The sequence below is a fragment of the Nannospalax galili genome, unplaced genomic scaffold (assembly GCF_000622305.1).
Source record: "Nannospalax galili isolate Female #2095 unplaced genomic scaffold, S.galili_v1.0 scaffold127, whole genome shotgun sequence".
In the NCBI taxonomy this organism is placed as follows: domain Eukaryota; kingdom Metazoa; phylum Chordata; class Mammalia; order Rodentia; family Spalacidae; genus Nannospalax; species Nannospalax galili.
In genome coordinates this window covers 4,835,014-4,853,778 of record NW_008360326.1, presented here as the reverse complement: position 1 = coordinate 4,853,778, position 18,765 = coordinate 4,835,014, and the positions used below count along the sequence as shown (strand labels likewise).

At 42.9% G+C, this 18,765-nt stretch overlaps 1 protein-coding gene across 2 annotated transcripts in view; it reads right to left on the bottom strand.

Annotated features, from left to right (window-relative positions):
- Ttll4 (tubulin tyrosine ligase like 4) overlaps nucleotides 1-18,765 on the bottom strand; it is a 44,782-nt gene that overhangs the window by 13,251 nt on the left and 12,766 nt on the right. For both annotated transcript variants that reach the window (XM_008825731.3, XM_029559970.1), the window contains exons 2-7: nucleotides 6,246-7,817; nucleotides 4,864-4,970; nucleotides 4,456-4,519; nucleotides 1,101-1,225; nucleotides 540-650; nucleotides 116-192 (exon numbers count right to left, since the gene is read on the bottom strand). In XM_008825731.3, the coding sequence (XP_008823953.1) occupies nucleotides 116-192; nucleotides 540-650; nucleotides 1,101-1,225; nucleotides 4,456-4,519; nucleotides 4,864-4,970; nucleotides 6,246-7,720 (1,959 nt within the window). In that variant the 5' untranslated portion in view covers nucleotides 7,721-7,817. The remainder of the gene's footprint in view (nucleotides 1-115; nucleotides 193-539; nucleotides 651-1,100; nucleotides 1,226-4,455; nucleotides 4,520-4,863; nucleotides 4,971-6,245; nucleotides 7,818-18,765) is intronic.

Below are 18,765 nucleotides of genomic sequence, written 5' to 3'. Positions count from 1 at the left end.
CTTCCTCACTTCTCTGCGCTTTCTTTCTTCTTCCCACTTTGCCCTTTGCCACCCCAACAGCACCCTCATTCTGGCCTAATCCATAGGACAGCTAGCTCCTCAGAAAGAACCCTACCTTCTGATGCTCTCGAATGGATCGGAAACCAGGAGACTTCATGTGATGACCCCAACAGCCCAGCCAGTCATCATTCCCTGAAGGAGGCAATCATAAAATAAGTCCTGCTAATATAGCTCAGGCTCTGAGACAGAAAGGGGCCTCACAGCCCCAGAAATGTCACTACGCCTGGGCATGGTTCTCACAGGTGATTGTGAAAAATTACCATGGGGCTACCTTACATGAGGCCTTAGGACCAGGGCCAGAACAATGGCTCTGTCTCCCAATTCTGAGCAATAGGCTCAGGGGGGATTTCAGAGCTATATCCTCCTATGAGGTTGGAAGTTTCAAGACAGGGTCCCCAGTTGTGCTCAAATATTACAAGGGTACCTAGGGCTCTCCTCCTGCCAAATACAACAGGTTCACAACGGCACAAGTGACTCACTCTTGCTGATTTTGAAGTGTGACCGTCCAATGGTCTGCTTGACAATGTTGGGGGTCACTGTGCTCATCTTCCATCGGAGTAGCTTCCTTTGTTCCCAGGGAAGTTTCTCCACTGGGGAGGGGCAAGGACAGGGGCAGGGGGTGAAGAGCAGGAGAATTATGGTGAGGTGATGAAAAAGATGGCACTGTGCCCATCCTTTCCTGAGGAGGCAAATCACTACAAATTGTTCCAGATAAGGTTTCAGAGGAGTACACTTTAGGGTAAGAAAGAGCTGTGCAGGAATAAGGAGCAAAGAAATCTCGGAGAGGTTGGAAAAGGGAAAGAAGTAAGGTCAGAGGTCCTGAGCTAAGCCAGAGGTTATGAGGCTGAGAAGGGACAACTAAAGGACAGACCAGAAAAGTCCCCTCGTTGGACCTACAGCCACGTGGGAACTAAGTATAGGGAACAGCCTTTTTAACTGAACATTCTGAAAGCATTCTCAACCCAACTGCCCCCCATCCAAGTTGGCTGGCAACCCTCTCCTAGGTGCTTTTCTGGGCTTGGTCACTTGGTCACATTTACCTCTCTCATCACGAGTCCCAAAATAGATGGTAGGGGGCACATTGGGGAAGAGACTATAGACAAGGGCTGGTCGGACAACTTTCTCATGATTGGCAAGGGATTTACTCATTAAATCCACACAGTTCCTATAATGAAAAAAAAAAAAAAAATGACAGAGAAAGGAAAGCAACAGCCCTAAGCTGAGGTGTTACAGCTTAGTACACAGTACTGAAAAGATGAGTGCTCAATAATTATTTTGCAAATATGAACCCATACAGTGCTAGAACTGACCTACTTATAGCCACATCCATCATTAAAACACACTCAAGGGTTCCCAACACTTCATCTGATAACTTATCTCCAACATGTCCTGTGACTAGCCACAGGTTAGGGAGGTCTCTGACAGAGTTCTGAAAGAGGATAATTTGGTGGACACTAGTAGGAGACCATGATAAAGAAATAGATGAGAGGAGAAAAACGAGGATTTAAAGAGAATACAAACACTGGGCATGGTGGTGCATGCCTTTAATCCCAGCACTCAGGAGGCAGAGGCAGGCAGATCTATGTGAGTTCAAGGCCAGCCTGGTCTACATAGTGAGTTCTAGGACAGCTGGGGCTACAAAGAGACCCTGTCCCAAAAAGAACAACAACAAAAAGAATACAAATACAAAAGGTCTAATAGATACAGAAAAAGAGCAACAGAAAGAAAAGCAACGGTAAGACCCCTTGTTCATGTGAAGACACAGCTGGCACAAGCTCTTCTCTCTGGATTTTCATGTAACATGGCAGCACAGCTAGATCCCACAGACAGATGTGCCAGGACCCTGGACTGTGGGGGATCTACTGTTGATTCAGCTCTCAAAGGGCAATAGCACAGTAACTCGGCCATCTATCAGGTACAAGCCACTGGCCCAGACCATTTTTTAAAACAGAATCAATGTCTGCACAGATGGCTCAGCACTGGCTGTTCTTGCTGAGGACCTGAGTTTGGTTCCCAGCACCCACACGGTGGCTAACAACTGACTATAATTCCTGTTCCAGGAGATCTGATGCTCTCTTCTGGCCTCCACAAGCACTGCATGGCTCGGGTGCACTTACACGCATAAAAGCATTAAAAAAATTTTTTTTTTAAAAAAAAGGCCAGGTATGGTGGCGCACACCTTTAATCCCAGCACTCTTAATTCCAGCACTCGGGAGGCAGAAGCAGGTAGATCTCTGAGTTCAAGGCCAGCCTGATCTACATAGTGAGTTCCAGGCCAGCTAGGGCTACTGGGAGACCCTGTCTCAAAAAGACCAAAAACAAAAAGAGTCACTGTTGCTATTTTCAGTACAACAGAAATAGGTATTAATGCAAAATATTTCTATTTCATATCTTAGAATTATTACGCATTTCATTCATTTATTTATGAAGACAAAAGAATCTCTACGGCAAGGCTGGTCTCAAACTCCCAATTTTCCTGCCTCAGGCACCCACCACTGGCATTATAGACATGCACCACCATGTCTGGTTAGACAACAAAGAACATTGAAGAATGAGCTGAGATACAAGACTATAATGTGACATAGTCAACCTAGAAAACAATCCTGGCAGTTTCTTAAATAATTCAATAGCTATCCACCATCAAGGCCAGTGTGGTTTACATAGTGAGCTCCAGGTCAGCTGTGGCTACAGGGAGACCCTGTCTCAAAAGAAAAAGGAGGTGGGGAGGTGAGGACAGGAGAGATAGCTCAGCAGTCAAGAGCACTGGCTGCTTTTGCAGAGAACCTGAGTTCAGTTCTCAACACCCACACTGTAGCTCACAGCTGTCCTAAACTCCAGTTCCAAGGGATCCAACTCCCTCATCTGGCTTCTGTGGACCATGTGTATGTGGCACACTTACATACATACAGACGAAAAAGTCATACGCATAAAATAGAAATAGAATATAAATAAAATATAAAATAATTTAAAAAACCGAAACCAAACAAAAAAGTTTTTAATTTTTATAACATTTATTTAGTTGTGTGTATGTGTGTGTGTGTATTATGTGTGCTAAAGTGCACATGTGGCAGTCAAGAGGACAACTTGGGAGGGGTGTTTCCAGGATCAAACTGAGGTTGTCAAGTGTCTTTATGTGTGGAACCATCTTGCTGGATCAAAAATGTCTTAAATGGTACTTTTGCAAGTTCTAAAAGTCTTTTGTGCCATGCTTTTATCTCCCCTCACACAGCTACGTAGCATCCCAGAGTATTTGCTCTACAAAAGGACTTCTGTTAAGAGACTGACTCAGGCTGGGGATTTAGTGCTGGTCTAGTATGCATGAGGCCATGAATCCCCAATACCACCAAACCAACTTATTTGGTTCCTTATATAAAAACAAACACCACTCAGAGCCCATCAAATGCATTCAATAACACCATCTGGATGAAAGCTACAGTATTTTAAATTTAATTTCTTATCCTCAGGTTAACATCAGTCTTATTTCCTAATGTAAAGAGCCTTTAAAAGCTCCTCCCCAGGTTGGAGAGATATCTCAATGGTTAAGAGCACTGGCTGCTCTTGCAGGACCCAGGTTAAAGTCCCAGCACCCACATGGCGGCTACGAACCGTCCTTAACTCCAGCTCCAGTTCCAGGGGAATCTGAAGCCCTCTTCTGACCTCCATGGAATTGCCCGACATAGGTGCACTCACATACATGCAAGCAATACACTCATACACACAAAAATAAATATAATAAATAAAACTTTTTTTTAAAAAAAAAAGCTCCTCCCCATCTTCCCTTCACCCCTTTGGTTACCTGAGACAAAGTCTCATGCAGTTCCAGATTGGCCTCTGATTCCTTATGTATCAGAGGCTGGCCTTTAACTCCTGATCTTTGGGTTCACAGGCGTCTTCAGCTTTAAAAGCTCTTATCTTAGAAGTACTTCTAATAATGATATCAATTTATAGCAAAATTGGCAATTATCATATGTAGATGGCTTAAGGGACTGAGAATTTACTTTGAGTATCTGTTTATGCTGTTTTTCTTTCTGGCAGTGCTGGGGATTGAGCCCAAGGCATCACACATGCCACCTGTATGCTATCCCCCTAAGCCACATCATCAGCATTATTATGCTTTTTTTTTTTTTTTAAGATCCAAGTATTTTATTTCCAGTTGCCACTTTCCCGTGTTATGCATTTTTTTGAAAAACTTCTTAAAGTTATTTCTTTCTTGTTAAACAATTACTTGGAATCTCAGGACCAAAGTGCAACCTAAGAAACATGGTACTGTTTCTAAGTCGAACTGACAAGTATGCCTATGGTTCTCCACTCCCCTCTGTTCAAAAACTATGGTTATGTCATTACAATCTTCCAAGCCAGAAATAAGCACCTGTCAATGAGCTACACAGCACTCACCGAGATATTGCAGCCACCGACTCGTTGGGGGAGACAGCACTTAAAGAGGAACACTCGGAGTCTCCTGGGGAGGAAAAGCAGAGAAATCTGACTGAAAGAGGCTGCTGCAAATACTCAACAAGCCCAGGCAACTCCTTCTGGAACATCCTAGGCTCTGCCCTTCTTGGAGGAGCAATGGTCACCACCCTGCTGCCCTGCATTGTCATCCTTGAACTTAACAGAAGCAGAGAGGAGGCAAGATCAGTGGGACAGAAGGACTAGAAACCAAAGCTCCTCACAAACTCCCCATTCAGGCCCCCAAAGCAAATGATTGGTGCAGGTGAGATGGGACCTGGCACAGTTGTCAGCCTGCTTCCCTAGTGGGTGGTACTAAGTTCACAGCAGGAAGTGAATGGGTTCCTTACTTACCTTCCTCTTCATTCTCATCATGGCTGCAAGAGTCTTCCAAACCATCTCCTAATTCTTCTTCTGGATTATCAGGCTCCACCTGGTTTGGCTGGAGGTCAGTAGCTGAACTGAAAGAAAAGAATCATGCCCCCAGCCCAGCCAACTGCATAAAAGAAGTCATAGATAGATTCTCCTTCCTTCACCATCTCCTGGCAATTGTCTCTTCCTATTATTACCAATCTGCTATCTCTTGCCTGGTCCTCATGAACTATTTCTCTGGTCCTCAGAGTTTAGGTCCATCTCTAGTTCCTTGGCCTTATGCACACCATCTGCATATACACTATGCCTTCCATTTTCTTTGAAGTCTCTCATAGTACATAAGTATACAAAAGCATACAAAAGCCATCAATAACTATCTGGTGATTCACGTGTCCCTGGGCTGCTCACTGGGAACTCAGAAGGCCTTGGTAAATCAAGTTCTAGAAAGTAAAAAGATGCAACTATGCCTGTGTCCTCAATTCTGAATTACTGTCGTTAGGAATCCTTGAGAACCTAATTTGGTTTGAAGTAGGAAAAGTCACAGCCCCCAACACGTGGTATCTGGAATTCTTTTTTTTTTTTTTTAATTTTTATTTATTTATTTTTTTATTTTTAGTCTTTTTGAGATAGGGTCTCCCTATAAGTCCCAGCTGTCCTGGAACTCACTATATAGACTAGGCTAGCCTTGAACTCATAGAGATCCACCTGCCTCTGCCTCCCAAGTGCTGGGATTAAAGGCATGCACCACCATGCCCAGCTTATTAATTTACTTTTATGTGTATGAGGGTTATGCCTGCATGTATGTAAATGCATGCAGTGCCTGAAGAAACCAGAAGAGAGCATCAAATCCCCTGGAAATGGAGTTATGGACAGCTGTTAGCTGCTATGTGGGTGCTGAGAATTGAATCCAGGTCTTCTGCAAGAGCAGCCAGTTCCCTTAAACACTGAGCCATCTCTCCAGCCAGGTGTCTGGAATTCATATTTCTCCCCTAGCTTATAACCTAACACAGGGATCAGCAAACTCTCCAAAAGACCAAAGAGTAAATATTTTCAGCTTTGCAGGTCATTTAGTCTGTCACAATTACTCAATTCTATTGTAACAACAAAGCAGCTATAGACAACAGTAAATAAATGGACATGGCTGCATTCCAATGGAACTTTGTTTACAAAGCAGGATTTAGCCTGAAAACTGCAGTTTTCCAATCCTTGCCTTAGAGTGAATTCCTACTTTAGAATGAAAACCAAAATGTCTAAGACAGCTAAAAACTAAAACTAACCATCAGAGACATAAGGTATCAGTGTCATCAAATTATACAGTAGCTATTGTACTGCTCTAAATGAACCAAAAACACTGTGCAACTTACCGAACATCCCTAACAAATGAGTTCAACTCCCTGGCTTCCTCTGGCTCCTTCCCAGGCTGGCCAAGATGGATTGAAGAAAGGCGAGTGGCTACTTCAGCTGCACCAAGAGGCTGAAGGGGAGAAGGGGGAGCAGGAACTCTGTCTTCTCCAAGTGATTGGGGGTCACTTACAGACCCACAGGTAGGGCTGGGATTGAGCCCTTGGACATGTGAGGCAAGGAGGTGAATGCTGATCCTTTTGGTACAGAACACTGTACTGTCCAACCCCACGGTGTCCGAGGCACCAGGAAGGATCCCACCATCAGATCCAGTATCCTCCCGAGGAAACCGCTGGCCCACAAGAGGTTTCCACCGCCTGTTCCTGTTGAGGAGGCCCCACTGGACTCTGGGGTTCACAAAACAAGTCTGTTCAAACTGGTACCCTTGCCGTGGCATCTTCTCAAAGCCCTTTGCTGTCAACTTCCTCACAGCCTCAGTGAACCGAACCTCTTTAGTAGCAGTCTGGGAATCCAGGTTGTCATCCAGGCAACAGGAATGTGGCTCTGTCCTAAAGGCCAAGTTATTCTGGCCGCACTGGGAAGAGGCAACACTAGCGGCAGGTATGTTAAGGATGCCAGGAATAGATGGGATGATATGGGCAGTAGCATCATCTAGCACAGTGCCAATGCTTTTGGGCACCTTATGGTCACCAAGCTGAGGTACACAGTCTCCAGTATCCCCTGAATGATGCCACGAGACAGATTGGATCTTGGGTGAGGATACTGGCTTCAGGCTTTCTGTGGCCTGTGATAAAGGCACTTTAGTGCTATTTGGCCGCATGAAGGAGTTGTTACTCAGCATGGGCTTGTAAGAGGACAGTGGAGATACAATCTTCCCTGAGATAGCAGAAGGTAGGCTCTTCCTTGAAGGGTTTTCCCCGGCTGCTGCCAATGAGAGGTATGGATCGGTCGGTGAAGATGCCATGGACTGGGCCATAGGGAAGACTGTAAAAGATGTAGCTTTACTGGGAGTGACACTGACAGGGAGACCTTTCTGAGGGAGAGAAAAAGATCTTTTTGCTGATGGGCTTGAATGCAAGCAGAAAGATTCCAGTTGCTGGTATCGTTTTTGCCTCACGTTGCAGCGGTACAGCAGAGTATTGCTGAATAAGTCTGGGAGAGACTGCAGGTAACAGGGGTTGTTGTGACCTGCAATGACAGCTGTGGTCCCAGAGCTACATAAGGTGCTAGGGCAAAAGAAATAGGCTGGCTGGGGTGGGATACCCAAGAGACTGGTGTCCAGCCCTGCAGAGAGCGTGCCTACGTGTTTCTTCTCCAGCTTCCAGATTGGCTTCACCTGCTGATGGGCCTGAGACCAGACTTTGCCCTCTGAGGATTTCTCAGATGATGGTGTCCCTGTGCCTGAGGGACTGCTCTGCTTGAAGGTGTTTCCTCGGCGGAGGCCAATACTGTAGTACTCTGTTCCTGCGGAGGCCATAAGGGGCCCACATCATGGCCTCATGGATCCATGGCCTGACTCAGGTAAGATGCCACACACCTCCAGGAGCACCAGCTGCATCCTTGAATCCGTCAGCCTGCGGGGGAGAGAAATGGCTGAGAATGCTACAGGCTGGAGAGGATTGTCCTCAGGTAAGCAATAGGATCTTGCTTTAGCATTTTTGAACAAAAGGTCTTCATCATCATTTGTGGCCCTTGGGAGAAGAACAATGTATTTACAGGGATCTTCCTGCTGCCCTTGTGGATCAAATCTGGCTTTATGAAGTAAGACTTTAAAGGGTCCAACAGTGTAAGGCTACTCATATGTCCACATTCTCTGAAAGCTCGCCCTCTCTTAAAGAAAAGTTACAAGTGGATACAATCAAGATACCTTATATATATGTGTGAAATTGTCAAAGAACAAAGACAAATATATATGTATTTTTAAAAAGTAGTTGCCTGTCCCCACCCAGGACCTTACCTGAATGGCTTCCCCATACCTAATAAAGCAAATTGGAAAGTGGCAGAGACAGGCCAGTATTTTCCTCTCAACTAATTCTGAAGTCTCAAAGGTTACTGAGAGCACATTTACTGCTCTACACTCTACCTCTCAGCGGTCTTTGATCTGGTCCATTTTTTTTTTTTTTTAACAAGGCAAGTTCAGATAGAATCAGAGAATTTCCCTGCTACCCTTGAAGTTTATTCTAGAGCAGAGACAGCAACTTCATCTCTTCAGAAATCTAGTCAACCACACAGACTGAAATTCCAGCTCACATGCTGGTAGGAAAAAGAGGAAAGAGTCTGGAACTAGACACCAACATTATTTTACTTATGGTGACTTTATTCACAGCAGCCATAATGGAACAGAGTTGAGGGAGCAGAAGAGAGAGGCAGCAAGAAGAGAAGAGCTGCTTTCTCTACTCCAGAGCCCAGACTTCAGTTTGGGCTGCTCTTGGGGCTGGAGAACCTGCCTTGCATGTTTTCTCTTTCAATGTTTCCTCTAATGCAGAGTCTGAACCAATCTTGTAGTTATGGGCTCACAATAATCTCTTCATCATCATCATTCTCTAAATAGAACTCATAAAATAATCTCTAGGTTTCGTGGCTGTGGGAAAAGGTGTATCTGCCTGCATGACCACATCCAGAGAAAATAACACCTATTATTATTAATAATACCAGATAATGGAATCCTGGTATCCTTATCAAAACAGCTAGAGAAGGAATTAGCAGAGATTTTTATTCATTTTTATTTATAACACAAAAATAGGGGAGGACTTTGTATTTTGATCAGAGTAATGGCCACATTATTCGGGTTTGTGTGGAATTACATTTTTTTTTTTTTGTCACTCCATTTTGTGATTATTGGCCTCAAAATCTAGTTTTAGCATTTATACTGTTTTTAGCTCACCATCATTTTGAATATGGGCAGTAATATGTTGTACATTTTTGTACTCTCCCTGAGAAAGACTCCCTATAGGTCAGCCTTTACAGGAAAAGAACCCAAATAATGAAAATACCATCTAAGAGACAATTACCCTAGGCACATGTGACAGAGAAGCCCAAATAATAGGAAGAGTCAAGCCCTGACAATGATGTCACAAGACTGCACATACGCATGCATGTGTGTATGCTAGGCATATTCAACAGACTCATGGTCCCAACTCAATTCTCTTTCAGGAACCCAATGTAACACCAAAGTCATAGGCTAAGAAGTAAAATTTCAGGATGGTACCTTCTGAAAAGTAACCCCACTAATGACTGCCCACACACCTATGCTATCTCAGACCTCCATGTCTTTACAAATAAATGCTGGCCCAGGCCTTCGTGGGTGAAGTGTGTAACAGCATGCCACAAACCTATCAACAACATAGACAATCCTACCTTCCCTCACAATTAGGTCAGCACCCCACTGTAAAATACCACAGAGATATTATACCCTTCCTTTTGTATATACTGCTTATTTTTACCTGTCTGCATCCCACTAGGTGCCATGAACACTGAGCACAGTGGCAAGACACCTAGTTGGCTTGCCTTTTTTGTTTTGTTTTTTTAAAAGACAAGGTTTTACTATTTAACCTGGCTAGCCTGGAGCCTGCTATACAGGACAGGCCTTGAACTCACAAAGAAATCTCCTGCCTCTGTCTCCTAGATCCTGGGATTAAATGTGTGCACCACCATACCCAGCTGGCTTGCCTTTTAATGCAAATCAAAAAGAGAAAGCCTAGGCCAGATGTGGTGGCACATGCCTTTAGTCCCAGCACTTGGGAGGCTGAGGCAGGCAGATCTCTGTGAGTTGGAGACCAGCCTGGTCTACATAGCAAGTTCCCTGTCTCAAAAAGACCAAAAAAAAAAAAAAAAAGAAATTTTTTTTAGGGGTTGGAGAGATGGCTCATGGTCAAGGGCACTGACTGCTCTTGCAGAGGACCCGGGTTTGATTCCCAGCACCCACATGGCAGCTATGAACCGTCCTTAACTGCAGTTCCAGGAGAATCTGAAGCTCTTTTTTGACCTCCGCAGCATTGCATGACACGGGTGCACTCACATACATGTAGGCAATATACTCCTATACATAAAATAAAAATAATATTTTTTAAAAAGTAAAAAAAATTAATGTTATTATTGTGTATGAGTGTATTGCCTGCATGTATGTAAGTACACCTGTGTCATGCAATACCTGAGGAGGTCAGAAGATGGCATCAAATCCCCTGGAACTGGAGTTACAAACGGTTGTTAGCCATCATGTGGGTCCTGGGAATCAAACCCAGGTCCTCTGCAAGAGTAGCCAACGCTCTTAACCACTGAGCCATCTCTCCAGCCCCTATTTTTTTTTTACATACCCAAAATCAAAACTCATAAAAGCGGTTCACAATTTCATAAATTACAAAAAGTCTCAACAAACTATTATTTTCATTCAGTTTACATACTTTAGCCATATATTACACATTACTTAAAAACAGGCAAATGCATTCATACTTAGTACATCCAAATGATCCAACATCAGTTGATCCACTAATCAGCAACTTGCAAGGAACTTATTTAGGGAGCCAATAAACTGACCTCACCTGGAAAAGAGCATTTTGAATACAGAGTCAATGATCTCACAAGCTTCTTGTTTCTACACATTATCCCAAGGAACAAGGAGGTTTAAGGGGAAAACAGGGTACGAATACTGAGCTATTGCCTACACAGTTCAAGTTTCTTAAAAACAAGTCTGAGCTGGGCGTGGTGGCACATGCCTTTAATCCCAGCACTCAGGAGGCAGAGGCAGGCGGATATCTATGAGTTCAAGGCCAGTTGGACCTAAAAAAAAGAAAGCAAGTCTATTTCTGTGGCTAAGTTCCTCTACATAGGTCCAAACAGGAAATGGCCAGCTGAAAGGCAAGCAAAGTTAATGGAGAGCAGAAGAGCTCTGGAGAGAGTTCTTGGGGAAAAAAAGGCCCCCTGGACAGCTCTCAGGACATCTGACTATATTTGGGTAAAGCCAAAGGAATGGAAGAATACGCACTCCACTATTAATGGTGGTCCTCTTAGACAGAAAGATGGGATGAAGGACTGAGCACAGAGGGTGAGGAGGATATCTGATGATTTACTTCAAGTAAATCACAGTTTGATATTTCAAACAAAACCAAACATTACCAATACAAAGCTTCCCAAGAGCATTCACGGTACTCTTCTCTTTCCAGCCATGTGGTATCAGATACACATAAAATAATAAAAAGTACTAAATAAAATATTTTTTGAAAAAATGAAAACTGGAGAGATGGCTCAGCAGTTAAGAGCACTAACTGCTCTTGCAGAGGACCCGGGTTCAATTCATAACTCCAGTTCCAGGGGATCCGACAGCCTCTTCTGTCCTCTGCAGGCATTGCACGACACGGGTCCACTTACCCATGCTGGCAATACACGCATACACATAAAATAAAATATATTTTTTTAAAAAAAGAAAAAAAAATTTCAGGTCAGGGCTGGAGAGATGGCTCAGTGGTTAAGAGCACTGGCCGTTCTTGCAGAAGAGCCAGGTTCAAATCCCAGCACCCACATGGTGGCTCCAGTTCCAGAAGATCTGACACCCTCTCCTCTCCTCTGTAGGCACTGCACGACCTGGGTGCATTTGCATACATGTATGCAATACACAAAATAAAAATAAAGCAAAACATTTTTTTAAAAAGAAAATTTCAGCAAGGATAAGCAATGCCCTTTTGCGAAAGACATCACTGGAGCTGGACAGGATGGCTCAAGCCTATAATATAATCTCACCCCTTCCCAGGCTAAAGTAGAGAACTGATTCAAATCCTAGGCCAGTCTGGGCTACAAACTAAGATCCTGATTCCAAACAAACACACATAATTGTTCTTTGGGCACTTTTGTGAAACAACACTGGTACCTAGATTCTTTAGCTATAGATATAATATCCCATTAAAACATACCAAGATGGCCAGCAAGACAGCCAGCTCATGCATACACAAAATAAAAATAAAGCAAAAAAAATTTTTTTTTTTTTAAATTTCAGCAAGGATAAGCAATGCCCTTTTATAATGCCATCTTCTGACCTCCTCAGGTATTGCATGACAAAAAATCAATTACATACAGCAACAAATAAAAATAAAACAAGACCTTGCCCCCACCACACACAGATGCTTGCTGACCACCACTGCTGAACTAGCTGGCTTTCTTAGATCTTAACTCAAAAGGAATAGCTATCTCCCCTTTCTACTACCTTCTCTGACAGAGGCTAAAATTTACAGTTCATTTGCCTGTTTTTCTCAAAAACTCTAAAATGGTCCTTGAGCTTTCAAAAGAAAGAGAGGGAGGAGGGAGGCAGGTTGGCACACAGGCTGGTTGGCTCAGCTGGTAGAGTGCTTGCCTAGCATTTGTGAAGCCCTAGGTTCAATCTTCAGTACACATAAATGACATGGCAGTGCACGCCTATAATCCCAGCACTTCCAAGGTGAAAGCAGGAAGATCTGGAGTCCAAGGTCATTCTCAGCTACAAAGCAAGTTTGAGGCCAATCTGGGCTATATGAGACCCTGTCTACAAAAAAACCAAAAAGCAAAAACAAAACCCTAGAAAAACAAATGAAACCAAAATAGGACTGGTTGTAGCTCATTGGTAGAGCACTTATCTACCATGCACAGGGCCTGGATATAATGCCTAGCACTGCACAAACAAATGAACAACTCCATTTACAATACCATAAAAAAGAATTAAATTACCCAGGTTTCGGTTGGGGTTTGTGGTGATTTCCTTCAGGTTGGCAAAGAGCCTTGTCCAGGCAGCGTTTAAACGCCTGGACTCCAGCAAGTCTCCTTCATCAGTGTCCTATCTCCCAAGGACCTGTCTCTTAAGTAAATGAGACTACGGATGTGTAGTCTGTGCCCAGCCTTAGGAATGACTTTAACAAAAAAAAGTATAGACTTACACAATGAAAACAAAAAAAAATGCTGAGAAATTAAAGATTTAAAAAGCGGGGGGTGGGGGGGACTGGAGAATTGGCTCAGTGGTTAAGAGCACTGGTTGCTCTTGCAGAGGACTCCCGGTTCAATTTCCAGCACCCAGATGATGACTAACAACCATCTATAACTCCAATTCCAGGGGATCCGACACCCTCTTCTGACCTCTGTGGGCACTGCATGACACAGGTGCACTTACATACATGCAGGCAATAAACTTATACACATAAAATAAAAATAATAAAATATCTTTAAAGATTTTGAAAAATGAATAAATATAACCTGTTCATAAATTAGAAGTTTCAGTATTAAGATGGCAAGATGGCAATTCTTCCTGATACACAGAATAAATGCCACTTTTTTTTTTTTGGTCTTTTTGAGACAGGGTTTCCCTGTAGCCCCAACTAGCCTGGAACTTGCTATGTAGACCAGGCTGGCCTCAATCCCACAAAGATCCACCAGCCTCAGCCTCTATAGTACTGGAACTAAAGGGATGCCCCACCACACCTGAATGTAAATGTCATTCTTAGCAAAATCCCAGCAGGCTTTCTTTTAGAAATTGACAACCTGACTCTAAAATTTGCACACAAATAAAAAAAGATCTAGAATAATAAAACAAACTAGGAGACTTCATTTCAGAATCTAGAACAAGGCTAACACCAGCCTAAGAATAGATAATGTAGGTCAATGGAGCACAGGAGTCCAGAAATAAAACTCTTATGTTTATGGTCAGTTTCTGACAAAAAGTTGTACAAGCAATTTCATGAGAAAAAGGATCATCTTTTTAACCAATCATGTTGAAACAACTGAATGTTCATGTATGCAAAAAAACTTCAGTAAGAAAATCAATCTAACAAAAATTAAGCATCTGAATGGAAGAAGAAATATAATGGCTGATTAAATATTCAGTATCTTAAGTCATTTGGAAAATGAAAATGAAAACCCACAAGGAAGTATTATCACACTGAAGATGTGTTTCAGGGATAGAGTTCTTGCTCAGTGTAAGGCCCTGGGCCAGGTATGCTAGCGCACACCTTTAATGTCAGCATTCTGGAGGCAGAAGCAGGCGGATCTCTCTGAGTTTGAGGCCAGCCTGGTCTATATAGTGAGTTCTAGGTTAATTAGGACAACATAGTGAGACCCCGTCTCAAAAAACAAAAACAAAAAATTTTTAAATATATTACTACATACCCACGCGGACAGCCATACTGCTTAACACTAAGATTAATAATACTAAGTGTTTCCAGGATGTACAGAAATGGAAACTTTCATACGCTGCTGATAGAAGTGTAAGACAGTTTGCTGAAATTAAGTTTGGCAGTTTCTTAAAACATTTAATACTAAAATGACTCAGATTCCATACCTATGTATCTACTCAAAAGAAATGAAAACACATGTCCACACAAAGATTTACACATGAATGTTTATAGCAACATTTTTCATAATAGATCTAAGATGGAAACACAATTTAAATGCCCATGAACTGGCAAAGGAATAAACAAAACAGCATATATGCACATGATGGAATGCTACTCAGCAAAGAAAAGAAATGAGCCACTGATGCAGCATATGGATTAACCTCAAAAGCATCATGCTAAAAGAAGCCAAAGACTATATATACTGTTTGATTCCACTGTTACAAAGTATCTAAAAAAGACAAAATGCAGCAAGATAAAGCAGATCAGTAATGTGCTGAGAATCCCGGTATGAACAAGAAATAGGGCTGTAAATGAGCACAGGGATCTTTCTGGGGCAACAATGAAGGTGTTCTAAAATTGTAATGTGATGATGTTAATAGTGGCAATTCCAAGGCAGATATGGTGGCACATGCCTTTAATCCCAGCACTTAAGACAGAGACAGGTGAATCTCTGGCAGATCGAGGCCAGTCTGGTCTCTACAGCGAGTTCTAGGCCAGATGTCGTCTCAAAAAACAAAATAAAACAACCAAAAAAAGAAAAAAAACAACAAAAAAACACACTCAAAACCATCACATTATACTTTACTGTGACTGAAGCAATTTTATGCTATCTGAATTAAATTTCAATAAAGCCATTAATAAATGATGGTGCAGTTCAGTGGTAGAGAACTAATATGCCTGAGGCTCTGGGTTCCACGCCCAGTACCATAAAGACAAACCAAAAGCCATTAAAAGTAGGGGGATGGCCAGGCAAGGTGGCACACACCTTTAATTCCAGCAGTCAGGAGGCAGAACTAGATAGCAGTCTGTGAGTTTGACATCAGTCTCATCTACATAGCCAGTTCTAGGTCAGGCAGGGCTACATAATAAGACCTGCCTAAAAGAAAAAAGAAAGCAGGCATTATGGGCCTATGAGATGGTTCGAGGGAAGGCACTTTCTGCTAGGCCTAAAGACCTGAGTTTGATCCCTGGAACCCACATGATGAAAAGAGAGAACTATTACCAGTTGTTCTTAGACCTCCACACCTCACTCTTGCATGTGCAGGCTGACATACACACAAAACAAATGTTTAAAAAAGGGAAGATGAGCCAGGCATGGTGGTGTACACCTTTAATCCCAGCATTTATTTGGGAGGCAGAGGCAGGCAGATCTCTTGTGAGTTCAAGGCCAGCCTGGTCTACATAGCAAGTCCCAGGACAGCTGGAGCTACAGGGAGCCCCTGTCTCAAAAAGAGATGGTCAGAGGTTCAAAAAAATTTATACTAGCAGAAATGGATTTTACCTTCAAACAACCCAAACCAGTAAGTAGTTATATTCCTTGCTCCATTACCTGAAATGGGTTCAACTATGTGTTGGAAATAAAATCTGGGGTCCAGAGCCAGGAGTAGTGGTGGAGCACACCTTTAATCCCAGCACTCAGGAGGCAGAAGCAGGCAGATCTCTTGTGAGTTCAAGGCCAGCCTGGTCTACAAAGTGAGTTCCAGGCCAGCTGGGGCTACTGGGAGATGCTGTCTCAAAAAGACCAAAAAAAAAAAAAAATCTGGGGTCCAAAGCCCTACCAATTCCACACAAAGAACACAGCAAAGAATAAGTAACTGGGCAAGGTAGCTTTACTTTTGCAAAAGGGTGTGCTCATCCAGGAAGCCAACAGGCATTATCGAGCAGGAAATTTACTAGGAAATTTACTAGGTTTTCACCCTAATGCAAGAGTACTAATATCTTTTCCCCATTTGCTGGGGTGCAACCTCATAGTCTTTCCTGGTTTTGTTAGTGATGGATTTTTTGTTTGTAGTCCTGGCTAACCTGGAAATCACTAAAGTAGACCAGGCTGATCTTGGAACACATAGATCCATCTGCCTCTGCCTCCCAAATTCTGGGATTAAAGGTGAGTGCTAGTTTTAAAAGAACTGATGCAAGGCCGGTGTGGTGGTGCACACCTTTAATCCCAGCACTTGGGAAGCAGAAGCAGGCCAATCTCTGTGAATTCAAGGCCAGTCTGGTCTACATAGTGAGTTCCAGGACATCTGGGGCTACAGGGAGACCCTGTCTCAAAAAAGAAAAAAAAAAAACCTGATGCAAAAAAAAAGAAGGGAAGGTAGGTAGAAGAGGTGGGCATTCCCAGCCAGAGTTCTACAAATACATCAGGGCTTTAGCATAAACAAAAAGTTTTACAAGGTGGGAAGATTACAAATTAGCATTACAAATCTTATCTTTGCTTTGATAGAAAAGATTTGAATTCCTTATCATGCGTAAGGTCACTTGCCTTATGGGATACCCCACCATTAACAGAAGTCTTTTAAATGTAGCACAGTCATCCAGCACATACCACCCCAACCTGTCATGAGATTTGCAAACTGTGGCTTAAGAGGATTCATGGAAGAAGGTAAATACCAGAGTCTGGCAGAGGAGTTTTAAGGAAGTATTTTCTCTAGAGCCAATAACACACCACTGGGGTAGAGGGGAGGGGGGTGCTGTTTAAACTTGTTTCCCCATGGAAACCTCACCCCCACAAAACCCAAGTCTAAGTCTTATCCTCAACAGAGACACAAGGTACTGTCAGCACCCAGCTGAGAAGCAGTAATTGAGAGGATGAGATAAGGTCTCTAAAGCTAGAAAGAAGGAAACAAGGGAAGCTCAAGAGCTTCTACAGCTATAGTTTGTTATTCAAAGAGGAAACAAGTTACCTTTTAATCTCCTTGAAAGTTGATGGAAATATAGATTTTTAGGAAAGTCATGCTAGGGTACCTGGGAGGAGGACTAATGAGAGAGAATGAGGGGATCAGCTAAGCAAAGGCAAACGCAGGCGGATCTCTGTGAGATTGAGGCCAGCTTGGTCTACACAGGGAATTCCTGAGGCTACAGGGATACCCTGTCTCAACCCAACCCTCCCCACAAGAAAATAATGAATCATCAGTGATTTGCCCCTCTTCTTCTGTTGATCAATTAACCTTTTACAAGAGTCAAGGTCCAGAAAAAAGCTGCAAAAAACCCAAAGAGGGTATGACGACAAATGCATGTAATTCTAGCACTCCGGAGCAGAAGTATGAACTGGAGGCTAACCTGGGCTACATGGTGAAACCCTGTCTCAGAAAAAAATAAACCATTACCTCAGTCAAGCCACCATTATGTGTTACTGAATTCCCTACTTCTACTTTTACCTCTCCTTAGAATCGTGTGTGTGTGTGTGTGTGTGTGTGTGTGTGTGCAGGCACACAGGTACCACAGTGCCCATGTAGAGGTCAGGGGACAACCTCAGGTATTGGGGCTCACCTTCTACCTTATTTAAGGCAGTGTCCCTTGTTTTTCTGCAGTGTATGTCATGCTAACTAGCTCATGAGCTTCCAAGAGTCTCCTGTCCCTGCCATCCATCTCCCCATAAGAGCACTGGGATTACAGACGCTCATGCTATATGTCTGGCTTTTACATGGGTTCTGAGGATTTGAACTCAGATCCCCATGCTTGGACCCCATGCAAGCACTTTTACCCACTGAATCACCTACCATTCCCTTTTTTCTTTTATTTCTTTGAGACAAAGTCTCATTCTGTAGCTCAAACTGGCCTTGAACTATGTAGGCCCTGAATTTGTGGCAATTCTACCTTGACCTCCCAATGCTGTATATACTATCACATCCAGTTCACAATGCTCTTTTAAAAATATAGCTTAGGGGCTGGAGAGGTAGCTCAGCAGTTAAGAACACTGAGTGTGCCGGGCATGGTGGCATGTACCTTTAATCCCAGCACTCAGGAGGCAGAGGCAGGCGGATCTCTGTGAGTTCAAGGCCAGCCTGATCTACATAGTGGTTCCAGGCCAGCTGGGGCTACAGGGAGACCTGGATCCGAGTGCAACTGACCATGACTAGTAATAATCAGATACATACAGATTAGAGACACATGTGCCAAGATCTAAGTGTTATTAGCAAAAACAATGAGTCCTTCTGTAAGAAACAGTGTATTTTAAAATGAAATGGAGATCTTTTTTAAAGGTTAAAAACTCATTCAATTTTATGTCTTTCAGGGTTTATACTGAATTCAATATTGTATAACTGTATTAATTCAACTTTAAACCTAGAAACTTGTACCCACTTGTGAAAGAGAGGTACTCTTGCTGTGGAGTGTGTTACTGAATATGTTAAAACTGTAGTGAAATGTTTCTTCTAATCATGTAGTTATTAAATTT